Below are 18,871 nucleotides of genomic sequence, written 5' to 3' on the forward strand. Positions count from 1 at the left end.
GAGAAACAAATAAAGAGTTGCTGCTCAGGGCCTCCTGGTCTGCTCAGGCCCCTCTAAGGTCACATGTTGCTGCCACACCCGGGAGGAAGATCCTGCATGGGCAGAGCCCCGAGGAGACGCCATGCCCAGGTGTGTGCCCAGGCGTGTGAAGCCCCTCCACTGGGAAGGCATCAGCTTCCTCTGCCCTGGTAATGCTCCCTGCCCCTTTGTTCACGCAAAGACTACCCATCTGCCACCTCTGCCAGCAGTCCACCTTTCTCTGGAATTTTCCAGACTCTTTGCCTATCCTCCATGAGCTCATCCCTGCCCCTCATATCTGGGGCAAACAACAGTAAAGCTGTTAAGGTGCCTGCTGAGCCAGCTGTTAGAGGGCATGCGTCCATGTGTGCATGTGTTTAGAAGCAAGTTTTTATGGTTCGTGACTTAAATCTGTATATCAATATGCTCATGTGCCTCCCCACACTCATATGCCCCTGAGTCTGTGGTCAAAACAAGACCTCAGTTTCCTTGTTTATAAAACTTCAAAAATAAACATGGACACCTACTCCCACGAGTTGTTATTGTGGAGGCAAAGGAAAATCAAGAAGGTGAAGCCAACCATAAATGGTGGTGGGATCGACAATAATTTCTACCATTCAGTGAACGCTCACCTTGTGTCAGCCAAAGTGCCTCCTGTGTGTGACTTCATTTAATCCTTACCACAAAGTATATTTCTTTACTCCTTTCATGGTAAATATCATTAACCCCGATTTACAGATAAGGAACAGAGGCTCGAAGAGGATAAACAAATGTGCTCAGAGACAGGAGAGTGAGTTAGAGGGCAGAGCTGGGATGTGGACCAGGCTTGCTGGACCCAGAAGCCACGCTCATCACCATGGTTTTGGAGGTCTGTATATCTATGTTATGTCTGCATCTGTGGGGAAGTAGGAGGCATCCATTCAAAGTCCTACCCTAAGCAAGAATGACAGAAGCCATTCTGTGAAGAAGGCTGTCCCGGGGAGCTGGGGGGTCACTGAGGGGGATGGCTGGGGAGGAGGGAAGTCTATGAGGCTGATGTCATGCAGAGAGGCTGGTACCAGGCACTGGGCACAGCCCTCTCCTCATTTCTGCCCTGCCTAGTCTCTGGGTCCCCCAGCTGCCGTGAGCAAAGGCTGTAGGTAAGCAGGTACGCAGGAAGGGATGCAGGAAGCATCATGCCTTCTTATTGCCTCCGTGTGCTGCAGGTGGCAGGAGAGGAGAGAGTGAGGGGAGAAGAGCAGCTGGACTATCCGTCCCTGTCTCCCTTTCAGGTTAAAGTTACTCCTGGGGCCTCTCCCTGATCTCTCATCCATCCAAGTCACCCAGGCAGGCCAGCAAGGACCCACCATGCCCTCGAAACAAGTCAGTCAGCTCCCCTGCTATGTAGCTCTCCCTCATTGGCCTGCAAGCCTTTAAACAAGGCACTCTTCCATCTAGGGTTCCCATTGATATTCTCCTTTTCCAGGTTCTTCCTGGATTGAACCAGGCCACTAAGTGCCATTATGAGACATTGTTACAGCAACACTTAGTAGCTTAGTTGGCCTTTCTTCATCTCTCTCTGTCTCTGTGATAAGGTAGGAGGGAGAAGAGTATCAAGGTCCACTCATTAGGATGGGAGTTCTCCAGGGCAGCAGTAGCACCTTCCAGGGCCTACGATAGAGGCAGTTAGGGAGGAAAAAAGAAGGAAGAAGGTTTCCTAAAAGTCTCATGGTTCCTTGAAATGCTTGGTTGAGCATGGGGCTGACACACTTCAGTGAGGGATGAAAGATGATATCTTGGCATTCATGCTCACCCTCTAATTTTTGCTGTCTAACCTCATTCCTGCTCCTTGCTAATTCTTCCCATTTTAGTCCTAGGGAGGAAAAGCAAATCATCCCACAGCCTTGAATCCTGGTCCTTCAGGGCCTTTACATCCAATGAAATTGGCTGTTGGGTCCCTCCAGTCCTCACTTATTCTGACACCTCACATTCACCCAGACCTTCACAGCTTACAAGTCCCCATGCAGCAAAGCAGCAGTTGCTAAGAAAAGGCTGGTGTCATTATGCCATGTTACTGATGAGAACACTCATGCCCAGAGGTTGTCACCTCTTTAGGATCATGATGCCAAAATGGCCAAGGTGCCCAGGTCTCCTAACCACCAGCAGTCTAAGACTCTCTCTTCCCACTATGCTCTGAGGACTTCTCATGTTCTCACCTCCCTCCTTGCAAAAACAAACAAACAAAAAAAAAACAAAACAAACAAAAAACAAAAAACAAAAAAACAACAGGCTGGGCGCAGTGGCTCACGCCTGTAATCCCAGAACTTTGGGAGGCCAAGATGAATGGATCACCTGAGGTAAGGATTTCGAGACCAGCCTGGCCAACATGGTGAAACACGGTCTCTACTAAAAAATACAAAAATTAGCCAGGCATGGTGGCAGGCACTTGTAATCTCAGCCACTCAGGAGGCTTAGGCACAAGAATCGCTTGAACCCGGGAGGTGGAGATTGCAGTGAGCCGAGATCACACCACTGCACTCCAGCCTGGGCGACAGAGACTCTGTCTCAAAAAAACCAATCAACCAATCAACCAACCAACCAACCAACCAACCAACCAACAGAAAACCTTCCTTGTGCCCGAGCTCCCTCATCTCAGCTCCTCTTTCCTTTCTCGCATCCATCTTGGGGGCTCCCCGCAAATTCAGTGATTTCAAGTTACAGGGAAGGAAAGGAAGAGAGGCAAAACATATCAAATGGAGGCAGAAAAAAAGGGACAGAGTCAATGTAAATAGGGAAGAAAGAGAGTCACAGACGGACAGAGTCCAAGCCCAAGACAGAAAGCACAACAGAGGCAGAGGCCCAGTGAGACAACAGGGCTGGAGAGAACAGGAAGACTGGCGGATTCAGAGGTATTGCAAGAGTGAGGCTGGAGGCTGAGTGGGCAGCGGGGGAAGGGGTGTGCTGGAGTTGGCCTCATTCCGGTTCTGTGGCGCTGCTGCAGGAGAGAGTCCCCTCATTATGCAAATGGCCTCGGGGGTTACCATAGAGGGACATCTGCTTGGTCCCCCAGTGGGTGGCTGGCGCAGGACTTCCAAGAGCTGCAGGGCTTCCAAGAGCCAGCAGCCATCCAGAGACAGCAGGACCCCAGCCCTCCCACCCCCCACCCCAGTTCTCAGCCTCAAGGCCCATTCCTTCCAGTCCTAATCCCCTGTTCCTGGAGGAGGCCTCCAGGTGAATCTGAGAGGAAGGGTGAGCGCTGAGGGAGGAAAGGAGGCAGCTGAAGGGAAGAAGGGCTGTGTGAGGCTGGGGTGAGGTGGAGGAGGGGCGCAAGGGCCCTTTGGGGTCTCCAAGGCAGCTGAGAGGAAAGTAGAAGGCAGTCGCCTCATCACCAACAAGCCTGCCAGCCAGGACAGCTGGGAGAGGAGGGCCCGGGTCTCCATCACTCCATACTTCCCTGTTCCTGGTCTCCACAGCCTTGTTTCTAAAAGGCAGAAGGCCCTGTCCCTGAGTGGCCGAGGCACCGGCTGGAGCAGAGAGGATGCTGGGCCTCACACAGTCCACGCCCCGCCAGCACCCCACATCTCCCGCATGCCTGGTTTACTTTCTTCAACCTGGACTTGAGCATTAGGGCAGGGATGAGGCCAGTAACAGAGAGGGAGAAGCTGGGAAATTAAAGAGGGAATTGGAGACTGGGAGAGACTGCCAGCATACGGAGAGACGGGGCCTTGAAGTACTGAAGGGCATTGGGGTCCTTACTGAGCACGGTGAGTTTGGCCCGCCGGGAGCGCAGGGCGGCCTCTGTGGCCTGGCACTCGTAAGAGGCGTCGTCAGAGAGCTCAGCATCTGTGATTTCCAGGTTGTACTGCCCAGCGTCTGCGGAGCCCACGACCCGGTACCGTGGCCAGGCTGCAGAAACAGAAAGAATGAGGCCCAACCTTGAAACAAGGACACATCCTCAGCCATCCCACACCAGTATTCCTCCCTCTGCCCTCTTCTGGGACACCACTGGCAGGTGAGAAGGTGAGGCACCAGACACAGACACCTGATGCCACGACACCCCACGGCGAGGCTGGGAGCCATATAGCCGGAGGAGCGGACAGGAGGGCAGCTGAAGCAGGGAGACCAGCAGGAGCAGATGAAATCTCCAAGGCTGTTTGCAGACAAATGCCTCTCATAATAATAGGAGAGAAAAAGGCACACAGCAGGGAGCAAAGGAGAGGGGGAGAGAGGGAGAGCAAGTGTGTGGGCGCCAGGAAATATAGGGCATCGCAGCACAGACATGAGCTCACTGGAGCACCTCTGCGGGACTCATAAGGCAGAGGGAAGCCCAAGGCAGACCCAGGGAGGAAGGATGAGGCAGGGGCCCGCCGGCTCCCTGGAGAAGCCTGTAAACGAAAGAGTGCTGGTTTCCTGCAGAAGCAGTGGCTGAGGCAGTGGGCCTTGCCCTCCTTCCTCCAGGCTCCCTCACCGGCTTCTTGCTTCCCAGCCCACCCCTCACGTTCCCACCATCAGCTCCTTCCCATGATCTCCCTCTGTCCAGAGGCTATCGATTCTTCTCACTCCATATCTATTGATCTCACTCTCTCTCCCAGTTTCTTTCTCTTTCTATCATCGATAGATCTACCAGACCCATCTCTTTTCCTTATATGGATTGCTCTACACAGACAAATTTCCCCTACCTCTACTAACACACGGAACTCACAGCAAATAATCTCAACTCCCTCAACAATAATAAGAATAAAAATACACAGCCCATCCCCCACACCCATACTTACTTCATTACAGTTCTTTAAAGCTAAAACGTGTTTTTATAAATCTCTTCTCTCATTTGGCTCAAAACTCACAAATGCACTTCTAAGGCAGACAGGCCTGCAACCACTATGCCTGTTTCACACATCAGTAAATGAAGGTCCAGAGAGGTGAAGTGGCTTTCCTAAGGTCACCCAGCTGGCAGGTGGTGGAGGCAGGACTAGAACCCAGGTGTCCACTCTGCCAGGCAGCCTTTCCAAGGGTCTCTTTACTTGCTTTAGAATATAGGAGGTTGGTTTTATTGTGTTTGACTGACTCATTATGTTTGCTTCAGCACCAGCTACATAGCCAGTTCTTAATAAAGGCTTGTTGAATGAATAAATAAATGAATGCTCAGGCTGATATTAAAATGAGTTTTTGGCCTCTGAGCAGACATCGCCTGGGCAGCAGGGAGGAGAGAGGCTGGAGCGGAGCCAGGCTGGCATGAGACACTTGCGGGACACAGAAGTTGCCCGTGCCCTCTCCTACCCTTGCTGCAGACTCTGGGGTCTCCCAGCACCTCCTGCTAGATGACTGTCTGCCTGCAGCGCCCCTCACGAGATCTGTGTCTGGTTGAAGCTATCTTATATAAAAGTCTCTTGGTTTCCCTTGACCTCTCAGGTTTGTACTGCCTTCCTCAAGTCAGTCCTCGGTGGCAGGAAAGGCAGAGCTGCAGGGTGGGAAAGCTATAGAGATGGAGCTCAGTAGCAGAGACAGAGGGGAGGCTGTGGCACAGAGAAGGGTGGTGAGGGAACTAAGGGATGGTGAGTCCAGGAGTCTATGCTGAAAGTGGGGAATGGCGGAGAAGACGGGATAGTTTGGATGTTGGGTAGCCAGCCACTCACCTTTGAGGCCCTGTCCCATGCCCAGGGCCAGTCCGTCCTTGGTCCATTGCACAATTCCAGAGTAGTTGAGCAGCACACAGGGGAGCACGGCCCGCTGTCCGGCCACCACCGTCTGGTCAGCCGGCTCCTGGCTGAAGCGGGTCTGGGTCCCTGCAAAGCCAAAGCTGGCACTGGGTAAGATGAGTAAGGAGAGGGGCTCCTCTAAGAGGTCCCGCTCCCCATGCAGGAGGAGGGAGGGAGAGAGCCTCCAGTTGGGGATGGGGACTCTCTGGTCCCTGCCCCCCTTCAGCCTCAACTCCTTTGTTCTAAGATGCCACGTCCTCATCCTTTATTCTTTCCTCCCTTTAAGGCCCATGGGAATGGAGTTCAGAAGCTAAAGTGCTCAGCAATCACACAGAAAACGGTGCACTGTTATATAAAGGCCTTAGAAATAGGCCTAGTCCAACCCTCTCCTTTTACAGAGAAGGACCCTGAGTTTCAGGGAGGAGAGCAACTTACTCAAGGGCAAGTTAATGACAGAGCTGGGATTAGAACCTGAGCCCCTGCATCCAGGTCCTGGCCATTCCTCTACTACCCACTGCACCAGCCCACCCCCACATTAATGACTCCTGTTTAGACATGTGTCATGTGAGCTGATGGGAGTCATTGTGAACCAACACACACATGCAACTATGCCACGTCCAATTCCTCCATGAAAACATCAGGGTAGATACTACGGAGCCGGCATGTCCACACGTGCGTATGGAAGCTTCCTGGGTGGAAAGTGTATCCAAAACAAAGTAGCTCTGAACCCACTTCTTGGCACATGTGCCCTGCTCCGTGTGTTCATCCTTTGCTTCCAAGTGCAGGGGGCCCTGAGTGTGTACACATGAACACACCTGCACACACCCCGCCTCCCTCACCGTGGGAGCTGAGCAGCCACGTGACTTTGTTCCACTCTCCCTCCGGCTGTGGGAGCTACACATGGCTGCCCGGCTGGCAGCTCGGCCGGGAGCATTTGATTAGAGAACTGCAGAGTAATTGCCTTTAATTGTGGAGCCTAAATGGAGCAGGGAATTGCATTGCGGGTTTTTTCTCCCCACCACTCCCACCCGCCGGTTCCAACCAGCACCGGTCGGCCCCAGTGGTGGGGCAGGCCTAGGCTCCTTGCAGAGCTATGTGAGCTATGGGGCTCAGCTTCCTTTGCCAGGTTGTGGGGAAAAAAGAAGGGGGACAAGAGAGTGACTGGAGGACAGCAAAGGAGAGTTCTGGGACTTCCTTGCCATGCTCCCAACCTGTCACACCAGGTAACTGAAATCAGCTCTCCCCAAAAGTCACAGCCTCCTCCTTCTTCTTTCCCTCCACAGCTCATGAACCTGCACAGAGGCCACAATCCCCAAATCTGACCTTTTCCTAACACAGCTTTCTAAAATTTCTCTGACCCATCATCCCTCCTGTGTGTAAGCAAACTTAACTCACCCCTCCCCACTCCAAGATCTCCCTCTAAGCCCCCACAGAAGTGGGATCCTAGTCTCGTCTCCTCCCTTCCTTTTTCTTCACCAGTCCCATTTCTCCTTTTCTTCCCAAACATGCTCTACATGTCCCTCTTCCAGGAAGCCCTTCTAGCCCCATTCCTTGGCCTCTTGGGCAAATGTAACCGGTCGCATCACTCAGCCCTGCTGTCATCACTATGTACAGGGTTTCCTGTCTCAAACGATCAGGGGTTATGCCCAGCATTTTGTTTGTCACAGGATAGAGGGCAGCTGGTAAGTGAGGGCATTTGCCCTATCTGTTCCAGCAGAATGGGAACATATCCTCTAAGGCAGAGGGCCAAGCTCTCTTCTCCATCTGAATCTCCCTGAACATCCTACATCCATCACCATTGGTTGTTGCACACAAAGGGGTCTGAAAAAGAGGTGGCCGGGGCCTAGAGTGGACTGATAACCAGAATGTGATCTAGCATGAGACAGACCCTTTACTCTTGATTAAGTGTGCAAATTTATCTCTTTGGGTCTGCAGGGGCCAGGATGTTAGAAACAGGGTTGCCCATACTCCATGAGTGGCTCCTCAAGTCTGCTGACCTGATCTCTCATTCATGTCTTCTAAAGGATAATCCCTTTCGAGAGATCAGGGTGGCAGGTGCTGAGATCCTGGGGGAGGGGTGGGTCAGGTGAGCAGCCATTATTAATTCAAGCAATGCCCTCATTATTATTCAAATTTATTCATATCCTTGCGCATTTCTCTAGTGCAGCTACATGCTGCAAGCTCTCCACACTCACGTTTCTCCTTCCCATGCCCCCCGGAGCCCAAGTCAAGGGCTTAAGAGTGGGGTTGCTGGTCAGCCCTGGCTCAGAGGTGGAATTTATATGCATAGCTTTCCTGCATGGAGCCTGGACACCCTGGTCTCTTGCTGAAGTCTCTCAAGGACAGTGAGCAGCTGGCTCCTTGTCCACTTGGAATGAAGAGGAAGCTGACCCTGCGGCAAGATGGAGATGAGAAGCACTTGAAGTAAGAATCAGGAGACTGGGGTCTTGTGGAGGTGAGGAGTGGTATGACCTTGGGCGTGTCAATTCCTCATCTGGGCCCCCATTTGCTCACCTGCACAATGACAAGCCTGGACTGAGGAGTGCCAAATCCCTCTGTGCCCAAATACTAAGAGTATAGGTTTAGGAGACAGACTATGGTTTACATATTGCCTGTGTGGCTTCCTCACCCAGTGACCTTGGCCAAGTTACTTGCTAAGCTTCATTTTCCTCCCTGGTAAACTGGGGAATGTTAATGTCTATTTCTGGATTGCCGTCAAAGTCAAATGAGATGAGGTGTATATTATGCTCGGTACAGTCCCTTGCCTATATGCACTAAATGGCAGCTATGATCATTATTTCTCCTGAGCAGTTAGACAGTTAGAGGGACAACTCGAAACCGGAACAGGAACATGACAAAGAAGTTGGTATCTGACTTTCTGGGAGTTTTGAAGTTTTCTCTTGGTTTAGGTCTGACTGAAGCAATTCAGTCCAGACACAGGGGGATGGAAGTAATAGCCCTGCAGAGAGTCCAGAAAGAGGGGGAAGTAAAGACATCTCGGGAATTTAATTCGATGGAAAGGTGGCCCTAGATCCTGAGCCTACTAAAGCCACAGGCAATGTCTTCTGGTCCCAACACAGCCCCTGCAGCCAACACAGAATCCCAAATAGAGTTCAGATGCCCCTGGGTTATGCCGACCTGGCTTATGATTACGGGAATGCCCCAAGTCTGCCCTCACCAAGTGCTGTTCTCTCTGATCTGTACACATTAGGCCTTTGTCACCTCTTCAAGCCCTTGTGCAGGCCTTTCCCTGGGGAGGACATTGCTCCCCTGCTCCCTTGGGATTGAAACAGTCACCTCCTCTGGGAAGTCTCCCGTGACTTTCGTGTAGACCCTCAAGGCCTTCCTACTCACGTCTCACTTCTGCTGTAGTAGGGCCCATACTGCACTGGTCTCCCCATTCCTGCTGGGCCCCAGGGGCGGCTCCAGGGGTCTGGACCATGTCACTCATAGTCAAGCCCATCACCAGGTGCAGGGCCTGCTGTCTGGTGCACTACAGGTGTTCCAAATATGTCTGTTGACTGAGGGAGTGAGAGTGAGCAAATCCGAGTCCACGGTCCTGCCTGTGAAACCACCATCCAGAAAAGGAGGCAGAGCATGCCCCTGACCCCAGGGGAGGCGCACAGACTTCCACAGAGGCAGAGACAGGCCCGGCTAGTGAAGGGGACAGAACCCTCCTCCCAGCAAGAGGAGGAACAATGCTGGGTGGAACTTGCAGTCGGTCCTGGGAAACTCCCTGAAAAACAGAACATGGAGCAGAGAAGGGAAGGGCAAGGGAAACAGGCTCTGGATGGTCCTGACATGTGGTGGTGGCAAGGGGGATGTGGGAGAGCAGAGGAAGCCTAGAAAGTGAGCAGTGAGGTGCAGGCCTCAGACAGGGCATGGCTGCTCAGTTAGCAGGAAGGGGAGAGGGGACCCAGTAGCATTACAGTGTAAAAGGGGGATGAGGTGTTGGTTTGCCCTTGAGTGTCAAGAAGCCACCAAGAAGCCAAGACAAGTGGCCTAGCAAGTGGCCTAGGCACACATCCGTGTGCACACCTGCCTCTCAGGTCCTGGTTGCCTGGCCGTCCATCATCCATGCCACAGAGCAGAGCCTGCCCTGGACTGGGGGTGACATTTCAATCCCGTTCCTATGCCTGCGCTCCCTTCCAGGAAATAAAACCGGTGCCAAACAGAAACACAAGGAAACTGCTCTATGTGGGGTGGGGAGGTGGCCTCGGGGGGCCAGGTGGGAAGAGAACCAGAAAGGTCCTGACCACCGACATAAAGTGAAAACAGACCATTGCTGGGTCAAATCCTGGCACCTCCAGCCTGGGGCCAGCCAGTGAGATTCCGCGCGTATGTTTTAAGTGTATTCCCACCTGCTTTGATCTTGCTCCCTCCCTGCCTTCAGACACCATCACAGCTGTGGTGAGCTCTTAAGCAGTCATTGTGAAGACAGCCAGAGAAAAACTGAGCAGCACACTGGTGTGCCAGGGCACGCACACTCACACATACTCACACGCACCCACACGTACCCAGAAGGCTGACAGAGGCGCAGACAACGCTAAGAAACAGAGACAAAGACACACCCACACAGAGGGAGAGAGAGAGCGAGGAGGGAAAGGAGACTAGAGTGAGAAGGGAAGAGGCGAGCTCACTGGGAAAGAGCCCAGGGTGGAAAAGACGCAGGCCGGCAGAAATCCAGAGAAAAAAGCACTAGGAGGAGCCAGTGAGACAAAGACACCCATGGAGTAATAGAGACCCAAGGCAAAGCAAGGGGGAAGGAAGACAGAGAGATGGAGACCAGGAGAAAGACAGAGGTGGGAGGGGAGATGGGGGCCCTAGCAGCACCCCATCTCCTGCCCCAGGGTTGGACACTCCATTTTTCTCACCAGGATAGGAAATTACAAGGAGGCCCAGCCAGGCTTTGCAGGCAGGTGGATAGCCTGATTAGGTGGAGATCAGAGCCTTGAGGGGTGAGAGGAGCACAGAGGGACACTGGGGAGAAATTAGGAGAGCAATAGGGAATTTGGCGTGGCAGCTCTGTGCTTCTTCCCCAGACGAGGAGAGGTGAGAGAAGAGAAAACCCCAGTCGTCCACCAGCTTCCTCTCTGCCTCTCTCTCAGACATCTGTCGTTTCAGGTTAGCCCACAACCCTCACCACCCGCACCCTATAGGGCAAAGCTCCTCTAGCCTCAGACTGGGAATCATTTCCTCTCTATTCTCCTACTGCATTGTTGGGACCTCTGGTTATAACATTTTATCACAGCCTGCCTTGGATTAAAAGTTACCCATATGTGTGTGTTTCTGTCTCCCCCACACTCCTGGGAGCCCCTGGATAACAGAGATGCTTTGACTTGCCTTCCTTGACTCTTCAACCCCAGCAATGTTCCTTAATAATAAACACTCCCAATTATAAGATGCCAACTGTGTGCCAGGCACTGAGGCGGATGCCTTGTAGTCATTGTTTCTGAGTAGTAATCCACTATTATTATCTCCATTTTATAGAAAAGGGAAATAAGGCTCAGGGTGCTTAAGGTACAGCTGTTAAGTGGCAGAGATGGGATGTGAACTCAGGTATTTTCTGTTACAGGGATATCCAGGATGTCTCTCCTGAATGGACGAGATTCCTGACCTCTACCCGGAAGGGAACTATCAGTGACCCCAAGTTCTGCCCATCTACCACTTCTGCTTCCTGCCCTACAGCTTAGACTCCCATCTTAACCCTGTTTACCTCCTGGGAGGCTGCACTCTTCAGGTCTGGGCTGGCCAGCACTCTGTAGCCACGCAGGACTTGCCCCACGTGCTGCCAACAATATAGAAGGCTTGGTCTAGATGTTCCTATACAAAGGGAAGAGCGGTAGCCAAGGCTGGAATGACTGTCAACAGCATCCAGAGAGATTTTGGTGATTCATAAAGCACCAACCTTCAGGCCACCAGTGGCTACCAGCAGAAGTAGCCCCTGCTTATAAAGGGCCAATGACTGTTCTGTGCAGCTCACTGATCCACTGCCACTTTTATACACAAAAACCCAACGAGGTAGGCACAATTACTATCCTTAATAAAAAAAGCTAAGGCTCAGGGACATTAAGAAACTTCCATCTAGTCACACAGCTAGTAAGTATCGGACAGAGAACACAGCAAGCAGCCAGACCACTGGCTTCCTTGGAATGCCATCTCAGCAGCCTGGCTACTGCTGTCTTCTCTTGGAACCTCCCAGGTCAGATTCAGGTCACTGTGCAAAACCAGTCCCCAGGGGCCTCTCCACCACCCCTTAATACTGTCCCCTCACCTGGAGCACTCTGCCTCTTAACACTGATCTTCCCGGGGCAACTATCCCTGTTCTCCAGCTCCCTGCTCCATCCTCATCACAGCACTGGGGGCCAGAGCCAGGCCAGTCTCTGTGTGTGAACACACTTCCTGCTTCTGTAAAGACCTGGGAGGACAATGAGGTCGATCCCATTTTTGATGAAGAACTAGGAATTGACCTCTAAATCTATCCTAGAGAGGCTGGAAATGCTTAGATCCACTCACATACACACACACACACACGCACACATACACACCATACACTTCTTATAGGGACACATGTACCATAACACACAAGCACACGCATTTACCAGCAAGCACATGCGCAAACACACCCCTCCCACATTCAAGTACTTGTCTCTGCACCCATGGATGCCCGTCTGCTTCCGTGTCTCTGCACACGTGCCCTGATGGTCATGTTCCCAGAGCCTGGGCTGCCAGGCCAGCCCGGAACCAGAGAGGGAATGGGGCCAAGCACATGAGATGCCAGGGGACCAGGCGGCAGAAGAGGGGGGTGGTGGAGGACAGGCCCTGTCTCCCCGGATTTATCAAACGAGCAGTAATGAACCCCCTGGGCCAGAGCAGTCCCCACGCTCTCCACTCCAGATCGTGCTGCTGGTTCAAAGGGAAGCCTTTGATTCGCACCGACAGCTTTCAGATGGAACTAAATCTCTCCACATTCCACTCTCCCTCCCTCTCTGCTCTCACATCTTGGCTCTCTCCACCCCCACAGGACTCTTTTCCCCCCTACCCCAGTCATTCCCTTCTCACTCTATGAAAAATACAACAGCCAGAGAGGTCCCCTCACATTGAGTTCCCTCATAAAAAAGAGGATTTCAATTCTCTAGACTGGGCCGCCGAAAGGGGAAGGAGAGAAGAAAGGAGAGATTGGCACTTCTGATAGAGGAGGAGAGAAGGCAAGAAGGAGAGAGGAAGGGAGGGGAGTGCTGGGCTGGGGCTGGGCAGGGTGAGGACAGGCCCAGAGGAAGAAACTTGGCAAGGGTCACGGAGGCAGGAGAGGCTCCCCACAGTAAAGCTCTGTGCCTGCCCAGCTACTGCAGATGAGGGGTCTGGGTCTGTTGATTTTGCCTTATACACAGCCCAGCCTGGAATCCTAAAATGTCAAATTTTGATGTGATGACTTTAGAGACTCTTAACCACCTCCTTTGACAGATGAGGCATCAGAGGTCAGAAAACTCCATTGCCTTGCTCTCAATGGATAATCTCAGAGGAATGACTATGCGTAGATGTCAGGTGATATGGGCATCAGACGAAGACAGGGAAATGACAAACGGCATTCCCCAAAGACAAGTTTCCAAACATTTAAGGACTATTATCACCTCCTCTCTCTGCCACCAAAGCGCTCTGGCTTCATTTCACAGTTTGCAGTGAAAAAGACACTGAGCAGTAGGAGCCTCAAATGCCCAGACTGGATCCACCTTTACTGTCTTCCCACTGCTGGTCCTTTCTCATCCCAGGAAGCCGAAGCCATGGGCAGAAGAATCAATCTCTCCTCCCTCACCCAAAGCAGCTTGGCCACCGCCTCCCTGATGTCCATCTCTAAGGCTGGGGGTATGGTAGGGACAGCCATAGGGGAATCTTTCCAGGGACCAGATGGGATTTTACAAGTGGCCACGGTCTGGCCTGGTTTCCTTGCATCTGAGCAGACCACAGAGGCCAGCTGCAGCGGCTGGCTGGAGGGGCTGGCGGGTGCTCATAGTGACAGGGCAAGAAAGTTTACTGTTCTGGGCCCATGGAGTAGTCACCCCAAGAGGCAGGAACAGAGCCCTGAAAAATGCAAGAGGGATCAGCTCAGCACAGCCCTGCCAGGAAGGGACAAAAGTACTCTAAGCCAGAAGTTAGGAGATGTGGGCTTGTCTGGTCCTGGCTCTGCCACCAACTGGCTGTTTGACTTGGAGAGGTCATTTCACTTATCTGAGTCTCAGACTCCTTAGCCTGTAAAAGGGAGGAGAAGATTCACTTGGCCCCCAAGAATCTTCCCATCTCTAATGTCCTCAGATCGCACCCTGGCCTCCTGCTGTCCTGGGGCCTCGGTCAAACCTTGAGGACACTTAAGGACTCAGCACCAACTGCTGGGAGGAACTAGTGTACCTGGGCCCATCTTGGCATTCCCTGGGGCGTTTCCTCCCTCATCCTACAGGGATGTGGAGGGAGGTCTGTAGGTTTGTGTCACTAAGACAGAGGCTGAGGACCCAGATGAGGTATCCAGCATAGGAAAAGAGAGGTCGTCCTTTCTTTTCTCATTAGAAGCTCCCATCAGATTTTCTCACATCCCTTCCAATAGGCTCATGGTGGTGCATAGAGGATAGAGGTCAGGCAGGCTGGGGTCCCTGAAGCGACCTGCGAGCCCACACCCACTCACAGGACTTTGAGCTCTACATGGAAAAGGCTGGCAGTGGTGGCTGGAAACACTCCCACCTGCCCTATTTGAACCTCCAGCTCAGGGCACCTGGGCCAGACCTAGTAGGGCGGCTCTATGCAAATGTGTCCTGGCAGGGGCTCCTGAGAATGTTTTAGGGGATGGACAATGGCATGGGGAGCCTAAATGTGTTGGCTATAGCAGATACGACTGACAGGTGGGAGTAGAAAGGGGGTGGCAGGGCTGGTGGATGGTTCTGCGAAAACCTGAATTTCAATCTGGCTTTAGTGGGCAAGGAAATGGAGGTGGGGGAGACAGGAGGCAGGTGGCAGGCAGGGACTTAGTTCAGATAGGAGGCTAAGAGGGAGAAGAGCAAAAGACAGAGCGGGAAGGAGGCAAGAGTGCAGAAACTAGGCCAGGGCCAGGGAAGGCTGCAAGAGACGGAGAAAGGCATCAGAAGCTGGGGTGGGAAAGCAGAAAGAGAAGGGGAGCCTCCCCATCCAGGCCCTGCACCTGCCTCCCCGACCTACAGGAGCACATGGAGGCAGGGTCCAAGACTTGGATTTCCAGCAATCCCCAGGGTCCACACAGTGGGAGGGAAGGAACCCAAGACACAGGACATTGAAGGAGATGCCTCAATGTGCAAAGGCAGACTGGGAAGAGAAAAAGGATGAGAAGAAAGAGTCATAGGCAGAAATAGAGAGCAAAGGAAATAAAAGAGAAAGCTAGTTGTGGGAAAAGTAAGCAAGAGGCTGTTAAAGATGGTTTTAAGGTCAGGTAAGGAAGAAAGGTGCTAAGAGGACACTACGGTATGAAAGAAACAGAGGACAGGACAGAGAGACAAGCAAGGGGAAGAGAAGAGAACTGAATTAGAATGATGACTGGAGGTGGATGGGAAAGGCCTTGATGGTCACCACTCCAACATTCTTTATTTTGAAGGAGCTGAGGGTCAGTGAGGGAGGGAGGTATGTGGGGTGGGCATGTCTCCAAATTCCTGGTGGCTTTGGCACTAGCCTCACAATGACAGAGGGCTCCTCTCTAGAGGCAGGGCACACCCCAAAGCCTACTCTTCCTGCCCTGATGGTGAGGCAAGAAGAGGCTCTTCCTGGAAACCCTCCTTCACTGAAAAGAAAAAAAAAGGTGATGAGAGAGGAGTTAGAGAAGAGAAGGTTGGGAAATTTGATTAAAAATGAGAAGTGAGAATCAAGAGAAAAAGTAAGGAGACCATCTGGGAGAGGAAAATGAGAATGAAGGTAAGAAGGACAGAAGAGCAAGAGAGAAGAAACTGGAGAAGGCTGAGGGGAAAGAGTGCGGGTGGCAGAGGCAGTGGGGTCCCACAGGCAGAAATCCGGGTTGCGATTCCCACCCTCTGGCCCCATCTGAAGGTCTTCAGCTTCCAGGTCAAAGAAAAGGAGGAAAGTCCTTGGGAAATGGAAGGGAGCTTTGAAAGGATTAGCCAAGGAGGGAGAGAAGAGAATGAGGTGGGCAATATATGAGGTAGCACAGAAGGCAACAGAGGACAGGGCCTTTGTGTCTCCCCACAAACCAAGACTGGCTCACAGCTCACCTCCCTCGCACAGGCGTCCTCAAGGGGCTCTCTAACCTCACCCTCTTAGAAGAGAGGTCAATCAGTTACTCCTTCATCTCCTGCCACCTTGCCTTCTCCTGGGCGGGCACAAAATTTTTCCTGGGGTCTAACCCCATTCCCTTCTTTTATGTAAAATCCATCCCCTCTGGGCATGACACCTCCCTACAGGCTCCATAATTAAGGAAAGTGTAAGTTCTGCTCTGAAAACCTCCCACTGCTTGCTTCAACATTCTCAGTTACCACTGCTACCAACAGAGCTTCTAAGCACAATCTGAGAAGAGTCAGAATGGTGCCTGGGTCCCCGCAACAGACTGGAAGCCCAGGAAGAAATGCAGGCTGGTCCCAGACCCTCTCTAGAGGTCTTCTGGCACTTTTAGGAACAGTCTCCTGAATAAACAGCCTTGACTCAGAAATCCACAAAGGGTTGGGCAACAGTAAGGAGGGCATTCTCTCCTTGACCCTGAAACCAAAAGAACTGGAAGTAAATCCAGATCTTCTGATACCAGGCAAGCGCTCTGAAGGACATCTCTCTGTTTCTAATTTTAACAAGCTTTATTACATTTCTATGCCCCCTCACCTCCCACCCCCCAACTCTTGTCCCTCTTTCTCGCCTCAAAATTAAAAAAAAAAAAAAAAAAAAAAAGACCAGCAGGTTTAGGTATTAGACATTATTCTCCTTCCAGAGGCTAGAACCCATTGCCACAGATGACTTGTAGATTTCTCTAGCATTTCCAGATGGACCATCTGAGTCTACGAGCCAGGTAAGCAACTAATACGGGAAGGTGCGGGGCTCTGATGAATGCTCTAGACATCCACCCTCCCTGGCTCTCCACTAGTGCCTCTAAGAAAGGCTGGCTTGGCAGACACTAGACATGCCCATAACACAGGTGTGTCCCCAGACCCCATCACTGCACCTTCCATACAAGCCCTAGGATACACATTAACAGTTGTAGATCCCAAGGAATAGATATTGTTATTTACATAATAATTGTCTAATAGCACATAGCAGAGGCTTTCCATCACTAGAGGCATTCAAGATAAGGCTGGATGGCCACCTGACAGCAATGCTCCAGAGGGTTCTAGGTAATATTTAGGATTCCTTCCAACTCTGGTGCTTTAGCATTCTATTTACACATCATATATTTTCTTCTTACTTCAGACTTACACCCATCAAATAATTTGTAACAGGTCAATTAGGGTGAACTCGAAGTTTAAAGGAAGGAATTCTTTAAACAGGGCCATCTGAAGGGGAAATAACAGGTCAAAAAAACAGTCTAGGATGGAAGTCAAAGGAATAAGTAAAACCTTTTCCCCATGGCGGTTAACCATGATGCCAAAGACATGGTAATGGGACTTGAACATAATCATATGGATTTAGACCTGGAGTTTAGTCTGCAGCTATACCTTATTTTATTCTGGCTCCTTTTCCAGATGAATAGATGGCAAACTTCTTGAGGCAATAAATGTAATCTTAGTCACGCATCATCCATGCACACCATAGGTGCTCAGTAAATGCTTATTGTTTGTTTATCTGAATTGAGGATGAATGTATAAAACACCATCCTCCAGGGAAAATAAACTCAATTCAATATACATTTATTCATGTAATACTTATTGAATGCCTCACATATTGTGCACTGTCCTGGACCCTGGAATGCCAAGGTAAACACGACAGATCTAGTCCTGCCGTCATCCAGCTTCAAGTCCAGTAGACATACTCAAGCACCAAGTCCATACAGTGTGATGGTGGCCATGATGGGGCAACATGGAGGAAAGTACCTGAGGTGCAGGAAGAAATCCTGTAGGAAGTGATGTCTATGACAAGCTCTGAGGGATGAATAAGAGTTTTCCTGGTAAGCAGAGAGAGAAGGGAGAAGAAACTGTCCTGGGAAGGCAGAGGGCATAGACAGCAGTGTGAAGCTGGGAAAGCGAGGCCTTTTAGGATCCTAGAAACAGTTCAGCCTGGCTGGTATATTGAGCACAGCTCTTCTGGAAGTCAAACAGTGTGCTTGATGGGATGCGCAAGCTGGAAAATGGGAAGTTGCCTGCTCTCACATTCTATCAGGGGAGACAAATTAGTTAACAAATAATTAAGTGCTGAGAGACTTTACCAGTGTCATGCAGTAGTAGCCCATGCTGATGAGATGAAATCAGGGCCGACTTGGTGGGGGGCAATGATCTGGAACCAGTGCATCTGAATACTCCTGAGGACATGGACATGGGGGTCTTATTCCACTCAGGAGCTTACAGCCTTAATAGATGCTTGTTGAATGAATATCTTAATTGATGTTTGTTGAATGAACAAATACGTTGCATTTTTTTTCATATCTGACTTCCAAACTGGTCTTCCCTTGGGTTGAGACTCATGTTAGCCTTTTATAGCTCTGGGTCCTTACTATAGCCTCGTAAGTTGGACATGGGTGGTCTTGCTTGGCACAGAGTAGGTATTCAATAAATGCACATTTATGGGCAAGAATGGCAGTGAGCCTTGAAGACAAGAAATATTTCAACAGCCAGAGAACTAGGGGAAAAGTATTTCAAACAAAGGGAACAGCATGAGCCAAGACACAGAAACATAAAAGTCCAGTGAGCAGTTAGAAGTGGCTGGGTTTCAGGCACATAAATAAAGTGCACGTAAATCAGGCATCTTTAAAAACCCAACACCTTCTCTTTCTGGACATTTCTCTGGCTCTGCACTCCAGAAACTTCTGGGCTATGGAGAGAATGGACACAGACAAAGAAAGAGGTCCAGATTCAGAAAGACGAAAGCGGAAGCTGTGGCACATCTAAGCTGCACCGGGCCATGTGTGTCAGCTGATAAGGTTTGGGGACAGGCTTGAGAAGAATCAGAAAAGGAAGAGGCTGCCTATGGTGATGTGAGTGTGTTTTGTATCTGCGTGCAAGGGGGGACACATGTGT

The 18,871-nt window shown here is 51.2% G+C and overlaps 1 protein-coding gene across 3 annotated transcripts in view; it reads right to left on the reverse strand.

Annotated features, from left to right (window-relative positions):
- Positions 1-18,871, reverse strand: part of KIRREL1 (kirre like nephrin family adhesion molecule 1) — a 105,291-nt gene that overhangs the window by 14,033 nt on the left and 72,387 nt on the right. For all 3 annotated transcript variants that reach the window (XM_074040107.1, XM_005541346.5, XM_005541345.5), the window contains exons 2-3: positions 5,631-5,780; positions 3,754-3,903 (exon numbers count right to left, since the gene is read on the reverse strand). In XM_074040107.1, coding sequence (XP_073896208.1) covers positions 3,754-3,903; positions 5,631-5,649 — 169 coding nt within the window. In that variant the 5' untranslated portion in view covers positions 5,650-5,780. The remainder of the gene's footprint in view (positions 1-3,753; positions 3,904-5,630; positions 5,781-18,871) is intronic.

The sequence above is a fragment of the Macaca fascicularis genome, chromosome 1, assembly GCF_037993035.2.
Source record: "Macaca fascicularis isolate 582-1 chromosome 1, T2T-MFA8v1.1".
Lineage (NCBI taxonomy): Eukaryota > Metazoa > Chordata > Mammalia > Primates > Cercopithecidae > Macaca > Macaca fascicularis.